A 21413-nucleotide genomic window follows, 5' to 3' on the forward strand; every position below is an offset into this window, starting at 1 on the left:
AAGATGATCTTTCCCATCATAATATATTTTTTGCTTACTTACTGTTTTCAAAGACCTGTTTTAGAAAACAATTAGAAAACAAGAAAAACTGACTGGAGAATACCATAAGCAGACAATTAACTGTAACACTGTTTTCCTCAGTTTGCTACAATAAAAACAATGGGAACTTATTGATTATGGGTCATGGCACACTCATGTAGGAAAGTCCATGAAAAATACAATGGCACTGTGTAGTGCAACTGTATGAGCAATGTGCCACAACAGAAAATGTTTGTGCATGGGGATCACTGCCACAGGAGGAGTGATTCTGCACAGGAATTATCTGTGCGTAGCCTAGGATGTCAGTCTGACATACAACTAAAAAGAAGAGAAGGTCCTGCCATTTCTCAACTATTTTTTTCTGCTTTGGTTGGAAAGCACTTACTGCCCCCAATTCTAACTCTGTAAAACACTTCCATAATCTCTGCTAGTAGGTTTACATTATGTATGCAGAATTACCTTCTCGTAGGTCAGAATGCCTCTGAGAAAGAATCCTAGTCTAGTGTGTCCACTCTTGTAAATGAAATTGAATCAAAGTATTATATTTACCACCTCCCTTCCAGGACCCTGAGAGGGAAAGAAAACTTGTACAGCAAAGGAAGGCTAGAGGGAGAAACCTTACATTAAAGCAGTGAGTCCCCAAATCCAATGGTTACTGTCAATGTGGGTTGCTTATGTTGTAAAGATCACTACTGCAGTAGGTGTAATTATCCATAGGAATAGTACTAATGCACTTAGGAAACACAATAGAGGGGTTTGCTAATAGCATGCCTTGCAGGATGACTTACAGTCAGTTGCTGATTCCATACTGGGGCAATATTTGCTCTTTGAAGTGCACTGTGTCTCAGGTTCTCCAAACTGTCAGCCTTCTGTAGAAACAGGGAGACGGGTTTTTCACTGCTCGTCACATATCATTCCTCCTCTGGGGTCCAATGAACTTGGAATTAGAATAATGAAAAGTAAAGGTGATATGTGGGGTTTAGGAGTGCAGGAAAGAATGTCTACTCCCTGCAAAAAAAAATGCTTTGCAGCGTTTTTCTTTGTTGCTTCTCTGCTCATAACAGTACAAAGTTCAAGTGTGTCTTTGAAGAAAATATACAATTAAACTTCAGTTATAAGCAATATTTGTCAAGTAACTGATATGAGCTTAGAAGTTGTGAGGATGCATATTGGATCTATCACCGCAACAGGTAATTATTGTAGGAAAAGCATCCTTACACCTATAATTCTGTCATAAATACTGCTCAATAACAGCTCAAAGGTTAAATTTCATGATGAAAGAAATAATGACTACTGCCCATGTGTTGTCTAAACAGAGTGACATTATGTCATGAATAAAGAAAGGTCACAAGTGGTCTATACATCAAAGTCTATACTCTGAAAAAGCACACTTCTGTAAACATATTTCCATACATCTCCATTTAACAGTCAAAGGTTCTGTAAGTATTTTGACACATTTCTCCATACAGTAGTCAAAAGTTTCTTTAGCAGCAAATGAAAGGAAAAATATTTGACTTAGATGTCTGACCTGTTACATAATATGGAAGGTTATTTACTCAGCTAATGCTCCGTCTTATATGACTGTGTATAAATCAGTCAATGAAGCCCTACTATGGTTTACATTGACTTGTCCAAAGTCTTCATTAGTCATAATATGTAATATCTAGAGTAAATGCCTTGCCAGTTAACACTCTGTAAACATATGCACAATTACCTGGTGTATCCTTTCAAACACTTACAGTTTCATTTAATGACAATCATTCAGTTTGGAAATCCATAGCTTCTGGAGTACCACAAGAATCTGTCATGGGTCTACTACTTTTTAAAGTCTAACCTTCTAGTACTTCAACAACCTTGGTGTAGCCAGGGTGCTGTGCTGGGTCTTCTGTTTGGCATCTACTTCTCTGAGGTTAACAGTCAATACTAAAGTGCTCTGGCTGACTACGTTTGCAGATGACTGCAAGCAAGGAGCACTCACTGAATCTTTAAATGACTTAGCAGGAAGGTCTGCCCCAGTAAATAATGGATACCAAAATCAGGGACTGAAACTAAATGCCAAAAATGCATTACTGTGTCCTTTGGTAAGCCATCAACCCCAGGGAACTACCACACTGACAATAAGCCCTTAAGAGTTAACCCAGTTTGCAATTAGGGAACTTGTGTGGACAGTGACCTAACTTTTGACACACATGTCCATTGTCATAAGAAAATATTTCTATATTAGACAGCTTATAAACAACGGGATTGGGTCTAGATCTAGGATGTTATTATTCTCCTTTACTCAGCCCTCATTAGGCCAATCATTGAGTATAATGCCTCCTTTGGTATGCATCTATCCAGACACATGCAGCAATTGAAATGTCCACACAGATACCTTACTAAAAAGATTCACGGCATGATCTACACTCTTGTGCCATTCTAAGGATGACATGTTAAAATGAGGCCCCATCTGCCAGAGTTGACGGATGTAAAAGATCCCAAGACAGTTATGGAAAAAGAGTAGCACCTGTTTATTTTTATGGGGGCATGGCATAATTATTATGGTCTTTAGCTCACAAGGTACAGGGTTTGATTCTGATCTCCGGTTACTGGCTAGGCTTGTAATAGTCTGTAGACTGATGCCCTAGCATTTACTTATGAATCTATAAGTATCTCAGCTACTGAACTTACTTGACAGTCACAGCTCTTTACAGAGAATCACTGTTGACTTGGTTTCCATCACTGAACTGGCAAACATTAAACATTTTGGGACAGCTTTTTTTCCTCTGGGGTTGTGCGACTGTGAAATGAGCATGCATGCAAGAACAGGGGCCCCCTGCAAAAAACACTTTTTTGCTCGGTTTGTGTGGCTGAAGCTTCAACAGGTTTGAATTATATGGCTGATACTTTGGCTGCTTTATTTTCTTTGAGATACAGTGCAATTCAACCATCCAGTTATTAAATTGATGTTGTTTGTAATGACGTCTGCAAGTTAGAGAAGCTCATCTGAGGAGCTAACACCAATCACAGCCGTTTATGTTGCCATTCTCACTAAGACGCAACCTTTACTGTAGCAGCCTATTCTTGTATTTTGTTCAGTCTTAGAAATGTGTGTTTTAATCCCAAACTGCATCTATGTTTTGAGTGTTGATGCTATCCCCTAAGAAAATTTGTCTCAATATTATACAATCTTGCACTCCAAAGTGACTTTTCCTTATTTACTAATTCTCCTGCATATTCTGCATTGCCTTTGATCCAAGTCATAACTGAAACTGGGCTGCACTGGATCAATCCAGCTGCTGGGTGAACAAGTAATAAACAACATCACTAAGGAAGCTGAAAGAGTTAAACTTTCTGGATATGGCAACTTGGTATTAGGCAAGTACTCAACTCTATTTTTTTATGTTTACAATAAAGGTGATTATACTGCAACTTTGTTATTGGTCATCATTCAGTGCATTTTGAATAGTCTTATGAAAAAAATATTCACAACCAACAAGCTACAAAACAAAACAATCAAATGTTATTAAGGAAGAAATGGTCCCTCTCTGTAATGTTACCTATCAATGGTATCTCCAGCTCCCGATTCCCCACGAAGAATGTAAAGGAACATGCTCCTGTAGTAAGGGTGGCGAAAGGCTTCCAATGAGCTAGATGGTTTTAAGTTGTGATCCACTGGGGCCTTCTCATTAAAAGGAGTAGATTGAGACCTTGGAAAAGGAGAACAACTGTTAAGTAAATACATTTCCAGATTTCAGTACCCAATAAATACAGTTTAGTTCATTCAGCCCGTTTTGTTGACTGAAAATGTCCAAAAGGCAAAGCAGGTCTGTGAAGAAAATTAACAGTAATCACTATAAAATAATATGAATACAAAGGCAATACTTTTGCATAGCAGTCACACATTGATACACAAACAAAATAAAATAGTAAAATGTTTAATTATTTAAAACAAACAGTAGCTGCAGGAATGACAGAACATATGTTACCACATAACAAACACAAATAAGTTCTACCCAAGTAGGTAATGAGTACTAGCAAATGACAACTGACTACTAAAGCATCAGAAAGAATAAAGGGGATTAATGCGGTAAAAGGGATTGAAAATGAAAATGTGATAAAAGACATACACAGTACAAAAAACAGGCTTTTGGAGACCCTTACAGGTGGCAAGAGAGGAATTATGTTAATCTGCAGGTGCATTTTTTGAGGATTATAGATCTGGCTATATTAACTTTTTAAATGGCAATGAGAAAGTACAGTTTTAAAAGTATATTTGCCATAACAGCAGGTGCTCAACTAGAAGATCATACAAATTAATTACAGGTGGTCGTTCACCTTTCCTGACTTACATAGCTTTTGAAATGTAGAGAGGCATGCTGCACCTCTTCTCCTGCCCAGGATGCTGGGCTAATATATGGCTACAAGAGAAAGCAGCTTGCACCATCTTTAGTTGTTTTCTGGTAGGCATATCACTAACGATTTTGCCTATGACAAAGGAAGAGGATGCCTTTGTGCCTCAGCCTTCCTAACACTGGAGGTACCCAAGCAGTTTACCTTCTTAACATTGGTTAAACAACAAGTTATAATCCTGAGGACCAAGAAGACTTCAACAGGTACAGTTAAGCACTGTTATGGAATGTAATTAAAGAGAAAAAAGAAGTTATGTACTCACCATAACGTTCCATCTGAGTAGTTATACTTAATTTTTCTGCAACCTGTGGGTATTCGGATCCATATCGGATCTTAGCCGGCAACTTATTTTCTAGCATCTGTTCTGAGCTCCGAGCTCCTCCCCCTACCCATAATACACCACCATCTCCTATCTTCCCTCAGATAGGAGTTTGCTGCAACTATACACTCTAGCAACTCAACTAAATAAACCTAACATGATTATTCACATGAAAAGGTCAGGGGAACAGAGGGTGGGAAGGTTGCAGAAAAATGAAATATAACTACTCAGATGGAACATTATGGTGAGTACATAACTTCTTTATCTGAAGTAGTTAACTTCATTTTATCGGCAACCTATGGGACAGAGTCCCCAGCTGCTCAACAAATCCTGGGAGGCCCTCATGGAAGGATATTCCTGAGCACCGCAGAGCCAAAGGATGCTCTCCCTCTGGAAATCAGATCTAATTTGTAATGAGAGATGAAAGTATGAGAATTTGCCCAAGTTGCTGCTGCGCAAATGTCATCCAAAGGAACCTTAAACCAAAAAGCAGTGGAAGTCGCTATGGACCTGGTAAAGTGAGATTTAATCAGACCAGTAGGAGATAAACCCTTGGCTTTGTAAATGTGTAGAATGCAAAGAGACCTTGGAAATGGCCTTTCTCAAACGAGGTTTAGAAAATGGGACAAATAGTTGATCGGACTTATGGAAGGATTGTGCTCTATGAAGGTAGAAACAAAGTTGTCTATAAACATCTAACAAATGAAGTTAATATTCCCCTTTGTTCTGAAACTTTGGAAAGAAAACAGGTAGATTATTGTTTGGTTTATGTTTGATTGAGATGCCACTTTGGGTAGAAACGAAGGATTTGTACGGCGAGAGACGCTGTCCTTATGGAAGACCAAATAAGGAGGCATGGCAGACAAAGCCTGCAGCTCAGAGACCCTCCTAGCCAGCTCAGAGACCCTCCTAGCCGATATAATAGCCACTAGGAAGGTTGTCTTCCAAGACAAAAACTTTAAATCCACTGATGCAGCAGGTTCAAAAGGAGGAGTTACTAATGACTGGAGAACCAAAGTGAGGTCCCAAGGAGGAACCGAATCTTTGATGGGAGGACGCAGAAGAAAGGTGCCTTTTAGAAAGGCTTTATATAGCCTAGAAGAGGCCATTGCAATCTTATTTTCACATGCATGAAAATTAGAAATGGCTGCCAGCTGTACTTTCACCATGGAGGAACTAGCTCCTTGCTGAAAAATACTAGTTAAGAAATCCAACACAGCTAGAACAGGGGCTGTAAAAGGATCCAGGTTTCTCTGACAGGCCCAGATACAGAAACGTCTCCATTTACTGTGATAGACCTTCCTAGTGGAATCTTTAAGAGAAGCCACTAGTATAGATTTTACAGAGGATGAAAGACTGGGAGTCCTGGCAATCAAGGGAACTGGAGCAGCCAAGCTGTCAGCTTGAGACTGTCCAGATTGGGAGGGTAGGCACCCGAAGGATGAGAGATTAGATTCGGGCAGGGATCCAGAATCCGCAGAGGTGCTAGAAGATGAGACCAAAGGAAGGGGAACCAAACTTGACGAGGCCAGAATGGGGCAATGAGGATCACTTTGCACCCCAGTTGGCAAGCTTTCTGAAGAAACTTCGGAATGAGTGGTAATGGCGGGTAAGCATACAGAAAGCTCGGAGGGCCAAACATGGACTAGAGCATTTCTGGGGGCATCCCCTGATGAGGGAATCAGAGCAAAGAACTCGCTGCACTTCGCATTGGAAGGAGATGCGAAGAGATCGCAGCAAGGCTGTCCCCATGCAAGGAATATCTCCTCCGCTACTGACTGTATTCAGATACTACTCTTATGGCATCAGAATAGCCCGACTCAGTCTGTCCGCTAAAATGTTGGAGCGTCCCGGGATGTGCGTTGCAATCAGAAACCGAACGGTGGAAATCACCTACTCCCAACTCTCATGGCCTCGCAACACAGAGGATAAGATTTGGTTCCCCCCTGCTTGTTGATATATCAGACAACCGACATGCTGTCTGAACTGCAATCGTACCCAGAGGAAGAACAGTGTGGAAGGCTTTCAATGCTAAAAGCACTGCCCTCATCTCTAAAACATTTATGTGCAACTTGGTCTCTATCTGGGACCACGTGACTTGAACTGTCCTTCCCAAACAGTGCCCCCCCCCCACCCGAGTTGGGAGGCGTCCGTGGTCACTGTGGCTTGGGCTGGAGATGACACGAAAAGGCGTCCCGCTGCAACGTCTGGTGAATGGAGCCACCAAAGGAGAGACTTCCTGCAGGTGTGACTGATCCTTATTGGAAAATCCATGGGCAAGTCTAGCCAAGACAATTGGACAGCTAGAGTCCATTGAAGGACCCGTATATGAAGGTGTGCACAAGGGAGAATAGAAATAGAGGCAGCCATGGAGCCCAGGGCCCAGAGAACATCGCTCGCCTTTGGAAATTTGAGGTTCACAATTAGAGTGATGTGGTACCTGAGGTGCAAGATCTTGTCTTGTGTTAAGAAAACTTTTAGCTGCAAAGTGTCTAGCCATGCCGTGATAAAGTCTAGAACTTGTACTGGTTGCAAAAGTGATTTATGAACAGTGACTGTAATCCCCAGCTGATCTGCCAAGAGAAGAAAGTAGTCTCGGGCCAGACACAGAAGATGCTTGGTGGAGGCAGTGAAGAGCCAGTCATCCAGGTAATTAAATACCTGAATTCCCTGAAGCCTCAGGTGAGCTGCTACTACTGCCATTACCTTGGTGAACACCCTGGGGACTATGGTGAGACCAAAGGGTAGAGCTCTGAACTGGAAGTGACTGTCTCCCAGCTGGAAGCGAAGAAACGCCCTGGAGCTTCTCTGGACCTTGATACGGTAGTAAGAATCCTGGAGGTCTAACGAGCACATCCAGTCGCACTTTCGGAGATGAGGTAGAATGGACTTTAGGGTGACCATCCGAAACTTTTGTTTGGCGACTGACAGGTTCAAGGTTGACAGGTCCAAAATGGGCCTGAGGTCCCCCATCTTTTTTGGCACTAAAAAGAACCTGGAGTAAACGCCTAATCTGGACTGGTCAAGGGGTACCAGTTTGATGGCTCATTTATGAAGCAGCATTGAAACCTCTAGAGCTGCGGCCTCCCTGTGAGCGGGTGGGACATTCAGAAGGCGTCTTGTAGCACTTGGAGGGGCAACAAATGGGATAGTGTATCCTCTGGATATTATTTGTAGCACCCAACGAACTGCAGTTATGGACTCCCATGCCACTGGGTCCAATGGCAATTTCCCCCCGACTGCCTCCAGAGTAGGACAGTTGGGCAATCCTTCAGGGCTGCTGAGTGGGCCTGTCACAAAAAGGTTTCCTAGCCCTGAAATTCCTGGGACCCCCTCTACCTCTGGGTCGGCGTCGATCCTGTCCTCCTCTGCCTCTGGGAGAAGAGTTGTCCTGAAACTCCCGGGAAAACTGTGATTTCCAGAACCACATCTTCTTTTGCCCTCTTTGGTTCCTGGAGAAGGACCATTGAGGTTTAGAGAAGCGGATCCCGATGGCAGACAAAGTCTTCCAGTCTTTTTCGCTCTGGACAAGAGTGTCACATACTGTCTTCCCGAAAATGGAGGAACCATCGTAAGGAGCATTAGTAAATGATGCCTTGAAAGGGTCCACAAACTGACACAACCTGAGCCTGGCATGATGCCTCATGGCTACGCCTGTTGCAGCCGCCCTAGCTGCTCCTTCCGTGGGGTGGGAAAGGAGACGCATGGACGTGTTTGATACAGACTTCAGAGTCGACATTTTCGCAGAAAACAGTTGTTTGTCCTGCTGCGATAAAGACTCTGGGGGAGACTCAGCGAATTCCGAGACAAGGTCTCGCTGCAGCCATATCACATGCGGCATGGAAGGAGCCTGACACCGTAGAGTGTTCAGCGCATGGATGGAAAATGTCACTGACAAATAAACGCACTTCCCAAACCTATCCACCAACCTGGACTCCTTGTCCGGAGGGTGGACTGAGGAACTCTCTTGTGCCAGTTCCTTCTTGGTGGCTGCTGTGACCACCATAGCGTCAATGGGGGCTCCTTTAGACCAAGGTTGTCTATCGGTGGGAGGAGAAAGAATCTAGTTGGGGTGTTTGGGGATGGGCTCTACGGTGTCAGGCTCCTTCTATGCCAGTGTGGTGATAAGTTCCACCAAGGGGTCTGCTGGCGGGGACACCCAGGAAGTAGATGGGCCCATGCCAAAGGCCTCCAGGAACACGGACTCATCAGCAGAAGGTTTTTGGGGCTGAGCAACTTCCCCTCTGACAGAGGATATCCACAATGTCTCCGAAGGAGACATCTTCGGGAGGTGACCTGGGGGAACCTTCTCCTTCATCTAAATCCGTGTCCGTAGTAAGGAACTCAGGGGAGTCCAAGTGCCTCCTTTTGCATTTGTGCTTACGGGGGCCCTCTTCAGTGGGACTCTCTTAAGAGGACTCATGAACTGCAGGGGGGTTCCTCAAGGGGAATAACCTGGGGCTCCTCTGGCATGGGCTATCCCTGAGACAGGATGAAGGGAGTCGTCACCAAATCCAGTGGAATCTGAGGAGATGGGCTGAGGTCTCAATCCCTGGGAGAGAACCCTCTCCATCACTTCGAACGTAGAAGGAGACCATACCTCCTTGGCACCCAGCAAGGAAAAAGCTCTCCCCGGGTCCGAAGTGGGGATTGGAGCCGAGGCAAGGGTAGCCTGAGGTCCAAGGGAATGGTTTAGATCCGAAAAGGTCAGAGCCGAGGATGGATCCATTCCCTCGGGTCCGACTCCCAGTCCACGGCTCTGAGAGTCACTCGGATCCGAACTGGCTGGATCAGAGGAACTCAAGGTAACAGCCAGAGTCGAGGGTGGAGGAACCGTTGGCACCGAGCTACCAGCTCCAAAGAGTCTCAGATCCAAAAATCTTGAAGCATCCGCCCAGATCGGGGAAAGAGAGATGGGGCGGAAAAAAGGCAAGGAGGTCCCCCCCCCTCCAGAGGGAGAGGGGCCTGGCAAGACTCCCATCTGTATTTGGGTCTGAATGAATCTCCACATCATCCTGTCCATGTCCAAGTCCGATAGGCTCAGAGTCAATCGCGAAGAGGTGACCGACTCGGATCTGGCTGGTCTGCGCAGGAAGGGTGAGGAAGGCATTGGATCATAAGATTCCATCGGCTCCGGCAAGAAATGGGGTGAGAGGAGCCTTGGAAAAGCTGGCCTCAAAGTCTTGGATGGTGGATTAAGGAAGGGTTCCCTATCAAGAGACCTCTTGCGAGGCCTATCCCACTTCCTCTCTTTGTCTTCCTTGCGCCTTTCTCTGTCCTTTTCTTTTTCTCTCTCTTTTGCTTTTTCTTTTTCCTTGTCTTTATCTTCCCCAACACCAGAATGAGCGGGAATTTGAGTCCCTGTCTGAGTGGGTGGGTGGGCGGGAGTACCAGAGACAGAGGCCGTGGCAGAATCCAGCATGCATGCAGGGAGAAGACTCTTGGCAACCAATTTGGTCTTCGTATCCTTGAGGGCCCTCGGGTTGAAACCTACACAGATTGTACACTGGGTGGATAAATGGGGCACTCCCAAACAGATTGCACACAGAGTGTGACCATCAGTCGGTGAGAGCTTATGGCCACACTCTGTGCATTTTTTGAAAACTGACTTAGGCTGATCAGCCATAGTCTAAAAACTAATCGCCACTCCCCAAAGAGGAAACACAACATGCTAGCACACACTGAAGGGAAGTGGACCTAGAAAGTACTCTCAGAAAGAAAAACTTTTTATTTATTTATTTTTTTTTAAAGCTATAACCGACAAACAGCGTACACTAAAAAGGGGGGGGGACTAACGACCACTTGCACACAATATAGAATAATTAACTTACTTATCCCTGAAGCTCAGAGCAAAGGAGACCACAATGCTCACTATGGCGCAGCAAAAAGATCTGGGAAGATAGAAGATGATGGTGTATTATGGGTTGGAGGAGGAGCTTGGAGCAGATGCTAGAAAATAAGTTGCCGGCTCGGATCCGATATGGATCCAAATACCCACAGGTTGTAGATAAAATTAAGTTAACTACATCAGATCAAATAAATAAGCACAGACTTCCTTAAGCCATAAAATTGCTTCATCTGTAGACTATAAAGAGGGGCTACTCTGGGGGAGAGGGGGTGGTGAGAGTGGGAGCTTATACTGTACCAGTGGTCTTCTATTCGAACAGCACCTGTTATGGCGGGTGTACTCAAAGCTGTATTGTATCCATCATGAGGATCACTGCTGCAGTAATACTCATTCTCACTGGTAGTATCCAGGTCTGAGGCTTAAATAAACAAGGCAAACAGACACAACTTGAGGTGCACTACACTCCTGACCAGATAACTAGGCACTTCCCCCTTGCCTTAGTAGTAAGTCCACCCAGACATTATCCTAAGCAAACTGAACTCTAAGCAGTTATAGTCGCCCCAAATCTCTCTCTCACAGAGTCATTCCTGTCAAATCCATGATCAGCACTACCCCACAAATTCTGCAGCTAGCACGACTCATATGGGTATCCTGATATACTGTAAGAATTATCTCATGCTGTCTGATGATAGTCTATTACTCAAGCAGCTTAACACAGTTTGAGAGATGTACATATATATAATGTCCTTGGAGGCAAAACTCACACACACAGTAAATCCAGACATGAAAAATCGTCATCAGCAAATGACACACCACACCTCTCTAAGGCCATGGTAATGCATATAATCTATCATATGGCAAGGTTCTAAAGATTAATTAGACTAAACTTAAAAAAAACTCCAAACATGGGCACAAAGTACACTCGGCAAGAAAAGTCTATCTCTTCACGTAGTACAAAAAGCCCCAAAGTTACAGATGCTAAGCCCATTGGGCAGGCATCTACCCAACCAAACATTCCAGTTACAGGTGACTCCACTGCAAGACATACAGATGCATGGTTTCCCAGGCTGAGAAGGAAAGCGAGTGATGGTTAGTTGCATTTCTTGTACCAGGATCCTTCTCATCACACACATGTCCTCGAACAAGGACCACTATGACTCCCTGAACTATATCAAGAGACACATGATGAAACTCTCAGAATGTGTGTTCAGGCAGGTACAAGCCTAGCACTGAGCAGTATTCTACCTTCCCCAAACATGATGCCACAATAGCAGCAAAAATTAATTGACTTCAATAACTGTCTTAGCTTTTGATGTCATTTGAGGGGGGAGTCCAATATTTGTCAACCTGGGAGGACACGGTCAACAGAGTAAAATGCTTTGTCAGGGATGGCTTGCATCAGTCAACTGTAGGGTTTTGATTATTGACAAAGACGTTGTTCACCCCCCCCCCCCCCATAGTGCCTTTTTTTTTTTTTAGAAAATGCTAACCTTTTAAACCTACTAATATAAGGAAGCAAGCAAAGGAAAATATGAAGGTGTTAATGATCAATGTTAGAAGAGGTTCTCCTGTTCGATTCACTGCTGGAGTGCCTTCTGTGTGGAGTCTGCATGTCCTCCCCACGGTCGAGTGGCCTCTGAAAGACATGCGTGAATGGGTGTGTCTTCGCTGAAGGTTGGGCGTCGGGCTGGCCTACGTCACCACTATGGCAGATGCACAGAGATTCCTGGACTTTCTCAACAAAAACACCCTGAAGCAATTGGTCCAAGCACCCACTAAGAGAAACATCATCCTGGATTTTTTTTAAAACAAGAAACGTCTTTATTAAATTATCGCTTATGACAGGGGCAATCATACATCTATGTAAATGAAAACAAACCATACTGACATAATCTTAGCTGCAAGCATTTTACATCACAAACCATACTTACACAATTTTAGTTGTAAGCATTATACATCACTTATAATCTACCCAATCATTGTCAGTCAAAAGTACAGTTGTGTACACTTACCATAAATGTAGATGTTCGAGTGCATTCACTGTTGCAGTCATCACATTTGGGTTATCTGCTTGTGGTAGACCTCAGTCGGCCTGATTGTTAAAGTCTTGGGTCCTGTGATGGTTGCTGACATCAGGTAATCAGGGGTATAAAGCATGCAGCCGATGCCATTACATCAGTTTTTCTTGCCCCAGAAGTCAGGTGCCCCCCTAATGAGAAGATGGGAAGCAACTAAATATATATATATATATATCTATATATATATATATATATATATATATATATATATATATATATATATATATACACACACACACACACAATGGTATACCTCCAACAAAAAAGCAAATACACCAAAAAGCTTTTAAGCATAGTCAGGGGGCTGGAGGGAGGGTAACCAGGACTGCAACAGTGAATACACTCGAACATCCACATTTATGGTAAGTGTACGCAACTGTACTATGTTCTTCGTGTTTCACTGTTATAGTCATTACATTTGGGTAGATTCCCAAAGCTAAGGATAGGAGGAGGAATTTAGATAGCATTAGGACCAGCTATAAGGCCCTGCAAGACTGCAGTGGCAAAGCCAGCTCTGGATTTAGAGAAAATTGGCAAATGGTAATGCTTGGTGAAAGTATGTACATAACTCCAGGTAGCAGCTTCTAGGATGTCCCTGGTAGGGACACCTCTGAGAAAGGCTGTAGAGGTAGATGCAGCCCTGATTGAATGGGGTCTAATCAACCTGTGGGATAGGTTATCCATGGTGCTTATAGCAGAAATGAATGCAATGGCCTATCCATTTAGAAATGGTTTGCTTTGAAAAAGCCTTCCCCTCTGCCCCTGCAGCAAATGCCACCAGCAGTTGTTCAGATTTCCTTTGAGGTTTAGTCCTGTCCAAGTAAAATCTAAGTTGTCTGTGCACATCTAATGAGTGCAGTATGCGTTCCCCTTTGTTCTGTGGATTAGAAAAGAAGATTGGCAAATGAATGGACTGATTAAGAGCCACACTGGATACCACTTTGGGCATGAATGAGGGATTGGTCCTGAGGGATACCCTATCCGCATGAAAGATAATGAAAGGCACCACTGCCATAAGGGCCTGTAATTCAGATACCCTTCTTGCTGAAGTGATTGCTAAAAGGAAGGGTGTTTTCCAAGAAAGGAATTTTAACTCTGCACTTGCAGCTGGCTCAACAGGAGGAAGAGTGAGCTTTTCGAATACAAAGTTAAGGTCCCAGGCTGGAGTTGGGGCTCTCCTGGGTGGTCTTAAGTTTTTGGCCCCTCTGAGGAACTGCTTGAGCAGTGGATAAGAGAAGAGGGGTGGTTCTGTGTTGCAATGAGCTGAAATGGCTGGGCCTGAATTTTGATGGAGGAAAAAGAAAGGCCCTTGTGAAGCATCTCAGTTAAGTATTGAAGAATCTGAGGTAAGTTGGGCGCTGCTGTGGCCATCCCTTGAGTTTGGTTCCAGGCACAGAATCTTTTCCATTTTTCAGCATAAGATTTTCTAGTGCTAGGCCTCCTTGCCTCCACAATGACATCCAACACTTGTTTACTGAGGGATGGTAATGGAGAGATTAGGTAATTAGCCAGGCTGCCAGGTTCAGGGTTTGAAGATGAGGGTGCAGAATCTGGCTCTCCTGCTGTGACAGCAGGGTAGGGGTCTGAGGCAGGTGCCATGGAGCCAGCAGTGACAGTGCGCAAGAGGGGGTACCAGTGTTGGCATGGCCAGTCTGGTGCAATCAGTATCATCCTTGGTTTGTCCTGTTTGATCTTTAGTAGTACTTTGGAGAGGAGAGGCAGAGGGGGAAAGGCATAAACTGATAGATGTTTCCAGCTGAAGGACAGAGCATCCACTTTCCAAGCTTGTTTGTGGGGAGACCTTGTGAAGAATTTGTCCAATTTGTAGTGCTGGGGGGAGGCAAATAAGGTCTATATCTGAGCTCCCCCATTTGTTTATCAACATGTTGAAAGTCTTTGGTTCCAGTTTCCACTCGTGTGGGTCCATGAGATTTCAGCTTAGTTTGTTTGCCAGTGTATTTAGTTTTCCTGGCAGGAACTGAGCCTGTAGATGCACTTGGTAGCTCAAGGCTGTGTTCCACAGAGCCATGGCTAGTCTGCAGAGGGGGTAAGAATTAGTACCCCCTACTTGTTTATGTACCACATAACAATGGCGTTGTCTGTCTTTACCATTAATTGTCCTGGAAGAATGTGGTCCTTGAAGGCTGTCAGAGCGTTCTGTACAGCTAACATTTCTTTTTGATTGATATGCAAGTGCATTTGACTTGGGTTCCATTTGCCCTGAATGCACTTCCCTGCCTCTGCATAGACTGATGAATCTGTTGTAAGGGTTTTGGCGGCAGGGGGTTGAGTGAATGGCAGTCCCTTGTTATGGTGGCAGGCCTCTGCCCACCAAAGGAACTCTAACCGTAGGCAAGATATGATAGGAATCATTGCTTCTAGATCCTGAGAATGTTGACACCATAGGCTTTTTAGATACCATTGTAGTTTCCTTATATGCAGTCTTGCATATGGAATCAGTAAAATGCAAGAGGCCATGAACCCCACGGCTTGCAGTATTTGTCTTGCAGATAGCAGGGTCTTTGTGGCCATTAGTTTGGAGTAAGTTGTCAAATTAATTTGTTTCTCTGGCACGAGGAAAGCCATCTGGGAAGATGTGTTCAAGCTTCCTCCCAGGAATATAATTTGTTGACAGGGTACCAGATGTGATTTATTTTCATTTATGGTGCACCCCAGACAAGTTAGCACCTTTTGTACAAATGCCAGACGATTCAAAAGTATGTCCTGGCTTTCTGCCTGAATTAGACAATCATCCAGGTATGGGTATACTTGAATATTTCTTTGCCTGCAAAATGCAATGACTGGAGCTAGGCACTTTGTGAATACCCTAGGCGCAGTAGATAAGCCAAAGGTTAGTGCAGAGAACTGATAGTGCATGTAGCCTGCTTTGAAGCGTAGGTATCTTCTGCAAGATTCCCTGATTGGGATGTGCAGGTAGGCTTCCTTTAAATCCAGTGTTGCCAACCAGGCATTTTTGCCTAGCATAGGAAACAACTAGTGAAGAGTTAGCATCTTGAATTTTGGAATCACCAAAAAGGTGTTTAAGATAGAAAGGTCCAGGATAGGACACCATGAATTGTCTTTTCTGGGTACCAGGAAAAGTCTTGAGTAGAAACCTTGTCCCTTTTCCTCTTCTGGTACAGTTTGAATAGTCTTTATGTTTAAGAGAGCGAGTACTTGCTTTTGAGCCTCTGCCCACTGATTTGGGGGTAGATCTGGCCAACCGTTTGGGGTTGGTAACATGTGAAAGTGAAATCTGTATCCTTGGGAAACTATATTTAAAACCCATTTATCCTGGGCAATGAGTTCTCAGTTTTTGGCCTGCAGAGCAATCTTTCCCCCTAAAGGAGCAGTCAGTTGAGAAGTGCTTGGAAGTTTTAAAGTTAAGTCATTGAAACAACTTACCATAGGGGGAGTCTTACTACATCCTGATTTGGAAGTGGGAGCCCCCCACTGCTTAGTCCTGTGCGTAGCCTGGAACTGAAGCCTGGGTGTTCTGCTGGTTCTGGGTTTGGACTGAGAAGGCCTGGAAGAAGCAGGAAAGGACCAATTCTTAGAGGGCCAATGCCTACTAAATCTTGGAGGCTGTACTTGTAGGAAACTTTACCAGTTTGCATAGATTTAGCTTTTTCCACCATCTTTTTAAGAACTTCTTCTGCTTTGTTGCCAAACAGGCAGTCCTGATTTAAGGGAGCATCCAGCAATTTAGCTTTAACATGATCTGGCAAAGATTGCTCCTTAAGCCAAGCATTACTTCTAAGTACAGACCCAGTGACAGCAGCCCTGCAAGATGCCTCTAGTGAATCAAAACCACATTGCAAAGTATGTTTTCCAACCTGTTCAGCAGAATGCATTAAATCCTGTAAATCCTTATTTTCAGCACAGTCAGGAATCAACATCATTTTCTGTTTAAGCAGTCCAATAATATGTTGCTGATACTTTAACATATGAAACTAGCAGTTTAAGGCCCTAATGGCCAAGGTTGCAGAAGTGTATACCTTCTTACCCCATCTATCCAGCACCCTGGAGTCTCTATCAGAAAGGGTAGGATTTCTGGCAGTAGTAGCCTTAATGCCCTTGGGTCCCTGCGAAATGGTCTCAGGATCCACAGTAGGATTTTTATAAAGGAACTTGTGAGAGTCAGGAACCCTGTAATATGTATCAGGTTTTCTGGGAGCAGGAGGTAAAGAGTCAGGGGCCAAGCTAGATTCCGAAAAGGCATCATCAACAATGTCCAGTACAGGAGGGATAGCTAAAGGCCTGTGTTGAGGCAGGAGTAAGAAATCCCTAAGCCTCTTTTTAGAATCAGAGTAATCCTGGCTTTCCCAGCGAAAATGCTCCCTAAGAGTATGCAAGGTTTCTCCAAAAGAGAAATCCTTTGTGGGGGAAACAGAGGGAATAGTGTCCTCTGCATCAGAATCCTGATAGGTAGACAAGGGTAAATCCTGGTCATCAGAGGAAACAGAATTTCAGAATCCTGGTAAGAAGTATCATAAGCAAATTCAGTTCTAGGTCTCTTAGAAGGGGAAGGTTGGCTTCCCCTGATTAAAGTAATAAGGTCTTCAGCCATTCTTATCATTTGTTTTTTAGGCATAGAGGCATGACCATATGATCTGGGCGTCGGTTTTCTAGGCATGGTTCGAGTTTTAGGGCTTGAAGAAGAAGATAGCGTCAGTTTAATATACAAGTCAGTAGGCCTGAATACACTCTCAGAAGCCAGTGCCTGCACAGCGGCTCCGGACCCATCCAAGGTAGAGACATCCGCAGGTTCCACAGTCAAAGAAGCATCTCGCGGCATACCAGACCCTGAATGGGTCTCAGTAGAGCCCTGCGAATCTGAAGTAGCGGATATCAAGGGCTGCAAAAGCGCCTCACTGAGTACTGAACTGGCGAATGGCTTAGGAGAAGCGTCGTTGGCAGCTTTGGACCTAGGCGGCCTGTCTCTGTCTTTATCTTTGCGTTTTTTCGGAATGTCGCTAGTCAGATGGCTTACCAAAGACATATCTGGATAATTGAACAGAGTACCAAAATATTTAGAAGCGCAAATATACTGACGACGGATAGTTCATTGCTTAAATATGGCACAAAACCGACAGCGAGGTAGGTCATGGTCAGGGCCTAGGCAAGGAATACAGTACGAATGAAAATTTTTATGAGGTATTTGCTTTCCACAAGAAATACAACTATCGACTTTTACTGACATCGGTTTAGAGCAAGAAAAAGTTTACCCAACAGGGTACTTAGCTTTAGCTGAAGACTTCGGTTCTGAAACTCAAAAAAGAAAATTTCAGGAGTCGGCTGACCAGCACTTGCGAACTGCTTCTGTTTCGGGCACCGCATGGCAAGAAAGACTGATGTAATGGCGTCGGCTGCATGCTTTATACCTCTGACTACCTGATGTCACAGAAGATGAGACAGCAACTGATGCAGGACCCAAGACTTTGATAATCAGGCCGACTGAGGGCTACTGCAAGCAGATAACCTAAATGTGATGACTGCAACAGTGAAACATGAAGAACATCATTACATGGCTCATTCAAATCCTGCCTTCTTTTAAAACTCATTCCTCCCCTGTATGTGTTGTTCCCACAATTCCCATTTTCTCCTATTATTTGCCCCTACTCTTTTCTAAAGATCCCAGTTCTTGTTGTTATTATCTCTACTATAATCACTTCTTCTAGTACAGCTGGTATAGACTTTGATTTCCATTTTCTAGCAAATGCTTTTTTGGCAGCCACCATAATTAGACTCAGCAAGGCCTTGCTATGTCTAGGCAATTCCGATTCTGAATCACAGCTCAGGAAAAATCATTTCCTAGTTATACCAACTTGCTCACCCAGTATATCTGATAGAGTAGTCTGCAGGGAATCTTTAAAGTCTGCCAACTCATTACGCTCTCAGAAAATGCATTCCCAATTACAGTTTCCTTCTCCGTCACACCTCCAACATTTACTGTCTACCAGAGGAAAAATTCTCTGGAGTCTACTTGGAGTATAAAAAATATCTGTATAAACATTTCCAAGCAAAAATCCTAAATTTTCTAGATTCTGTTGCATATTTGGGAGACATACATATGTCCTTCCCATTATTTCTTTGTGAACTGCTTGTCCAGTCTCTCTTCCCAATCCTTTCTAACCTCCTCTGAATGATTCTTATAGTTATCATGCAATATTTTACATGCTCTACTATTTTTTAACAGCAGCTTCTGTTCTAGATTCTACTAAATACTCTACCAGTGCTGGTCTTTCATTTAGGAACCCCCTATTTCTTTCTCTTTGCCTATACTCTGATATCAATCCTTGATGGGGAAGGCAATCTTTAACATGTAGTCCAAATAAATTCTTGGCATCATCCCATTCAATTACCCTTTCCTCTCTAGGTACTTGCTCCCAATACCTTGGTTCCTTTAACAGTTTTCTCCAATAAATTCCAGCCCCCTTTTACTATTGCCTATATCCCTAATTGTAGTCATCTCTATCAGCAGAATCTCCTTTCTCCATTTTGGTGCTGGCTTAGTTCTTAGAATACTTGCTGTTATTATGAATATAATATTCTGTATGATTATTGTTATTCTCCTTAAAGGTCTACATCCTAGTCTCTCCTTGTTTCTTGAGCTTCACCTCTGTTTTCTAATCATCCCGTTCCACTTTGAATTATAGGTTTCTGCTTGTACTATGTATAGGAGCCTTAACTGTGTAGCTCTGAAATACTCCTTCAAATGAGGTAATCCCAATCCACCTCATTCTATTGTAAAAATCAGCTTATCCTGCTTGCCTCTTGCCTCTTCCCTTCCAAGATAAAATCCTTCATTTCTTTATTAATTGCTATCCACAACCTCTGGTTGATAAAATTATGCCTGACCTGTGTATAAGAGGAAAGGACTAAAAACATTTTAACTGCTTGATTCTTACTATCCATATAACAGAGCTTCCAATTTCTCAGTTTTTGTATTATCTTTTGTTTAGTCTTCCCACATATCCTTAGCTACCACACCGGAATCATTTTAATCTATACTGCTAAATACTTCATTTTATCATGTCCCCATAAATATGGATATTGCTGAACCAATTTTTGTGTGGATACATAATTTACCTCTATTGTCTTCATTTTAGCTTCATTCATTTTGTATCCAGAAAAGATTTGAAGCGGTCTCAAAATGTCAACAACACTGTAATGTCCTGTTCTGGTTTTATCAGGTATAAAATAATAGCATCTGCAAATAGAGCCAGCTTTTCTTGACTAGCATTACCAATTATGTCCTTGAATTTCTGAGTCCCTTATTTTCTTTGCCAACAGTTTTAAATATAATGCAAATAAAGAGGAAACAGGACACCCCTGCCTCAAGTATAAGTTATCAGACAGGAACCCACCCACTTTAATTTTTGCCTCCGATCCCTCATACATCATCCTAATCAACCTTATAATTTTATCAGGGAATGCAAATGCTTCCATTGCCCTGCTCATAAGGTCCCAGCTTACTCTATCAAATGCTTTCTCTGCATCAAGACCCACCAACAACAGTGGTATTTTCTTACATTTTACTTCCCTCTGGATCACAGGTTTTCAACTGGTGTGCCACAAGAGGTCAACAGGTATGCCACAAAAACATGACTATTCTCTGCAGAGAAATGCATTACTTAACTCCCACACTTCAGGCAAATTTCTTTGCAAAGCATACTGTCACCAAACGTGCCTAATATTACATCAGAGATGCGACTGTAGGTTGCAGTTAGGTGAATTTTTTTTTTTATTACGATCCTCCTCCAACTGGATGTCTGTTGACTATTAGGTGCTTTGGTTAGAGCAGGATAAGATCATAAGCCATAAGGTAAAACTGTGAGCAGTGACCACTGAAAGTCTACTGACTCTAGCAAGTCAACTTTTGAATGGACATCATCAAACCAAGGGATTGTGCATAGAAACTGGATTCAGATAATTTCTTTCCACCGCAAGAAGTACTGGTGTACCTCTCAAACTGTTGTAACATATTTTGATTAGTCTAAAACTGAAAAGTCAACCATTATTCTCTGTCTTTATTCTTGCTTGATTTGTGGGGATTGTGAATCAGGAAGTGCAATGGATTAGCAAAGAGGAAGTAAGGATAGCTATGAAGAGGATGAAGAATGGAAAGGCTGTTGGTCCAGATGACATACCTATGGAAGCATGGAGTTGTTTAGGAGAAATGGCAGTGGAGTTTTTAACCAGAGTGTTTAATGAAATTATGGACAGTGAGAGGATGCCTGAGGAGTGGAGAAAAAGTGTTTTGGTACCAATTTTTAAGAATAAGGGTGATGTGCAGAGCTGTAGTAACTACAGAGGGATAAAACTGATCAGTCACAGCATGAAGTTATGGGAAAGAGTAGTGGAAGCTAGGTTAGGAAGAGAGGTAATGATTAATGATCAGCAGTATGGTTTCATGCCAGGAAAGAGCACTACAGATGCAATGTTAGCTCTGAGAGTGTTGATGGAGAAGTACAGAGAAGGTCAGAAGGAGTTGCATTGTGTCTTTGTGGACTTAGAGAAAAGATATAACAGGGTGCCCAGAGAGGAGTTGTGGTATTGTATGAGGAAGTTGGGAGTGGCAGAGAAATATGTAAGAGTGGTACAGGATATGTACGAGGGTAGTGTGACAGCGGTGAGGTCTGCGGTGGGCGTGATGGATGCATTTAAGGTGGAGGTGGGATTACATCAAGGATCAGCCCTGTGCCCTTTCTTATTTGCAATGGTGATGGACAGG

The 21413-nt window shown here is 43.2% G+C and overlaps 1 protein-coding gene across 1 annotated transcript in view; it reads right to left on the bottom strand.

The window, feature by feature from the left end:
* Positions 1 to 21413, bottom strand: part of AP5Z1 (adaptor related protein complex 5 subunit zeta 1) — a 680304-nt gene that overhangs the window by 291002 nt on the left and 367889 nt on the right. The window contains exon 12 of the mRNA XM_044089493.1: positions 3579 to 3728. Within this exon, the coding sequence (XP_043945428.1) occupies positions 3579 to 3728 (150 nt within the window). The remainder of the gene's footprint in view (positions 1 to 3578; positions 3729 to 21413) is intronic.

The sequence above is a fragment of the Protopterus annectens genome, chromosome 12.part0 (assembly GCF_019279795.1).
Source record: "Protopterus annectens isolate FY-2018-M chromosome 12.part0, PAN1.0, whole genome shotgun sequence".
In the NCBI taxonomy this organism is placed as follows: Eukaryota; Metazoa; Chordata; order Ceratodontiformes; family Protopteridae; genus Protopterus; species Protopterus annectens.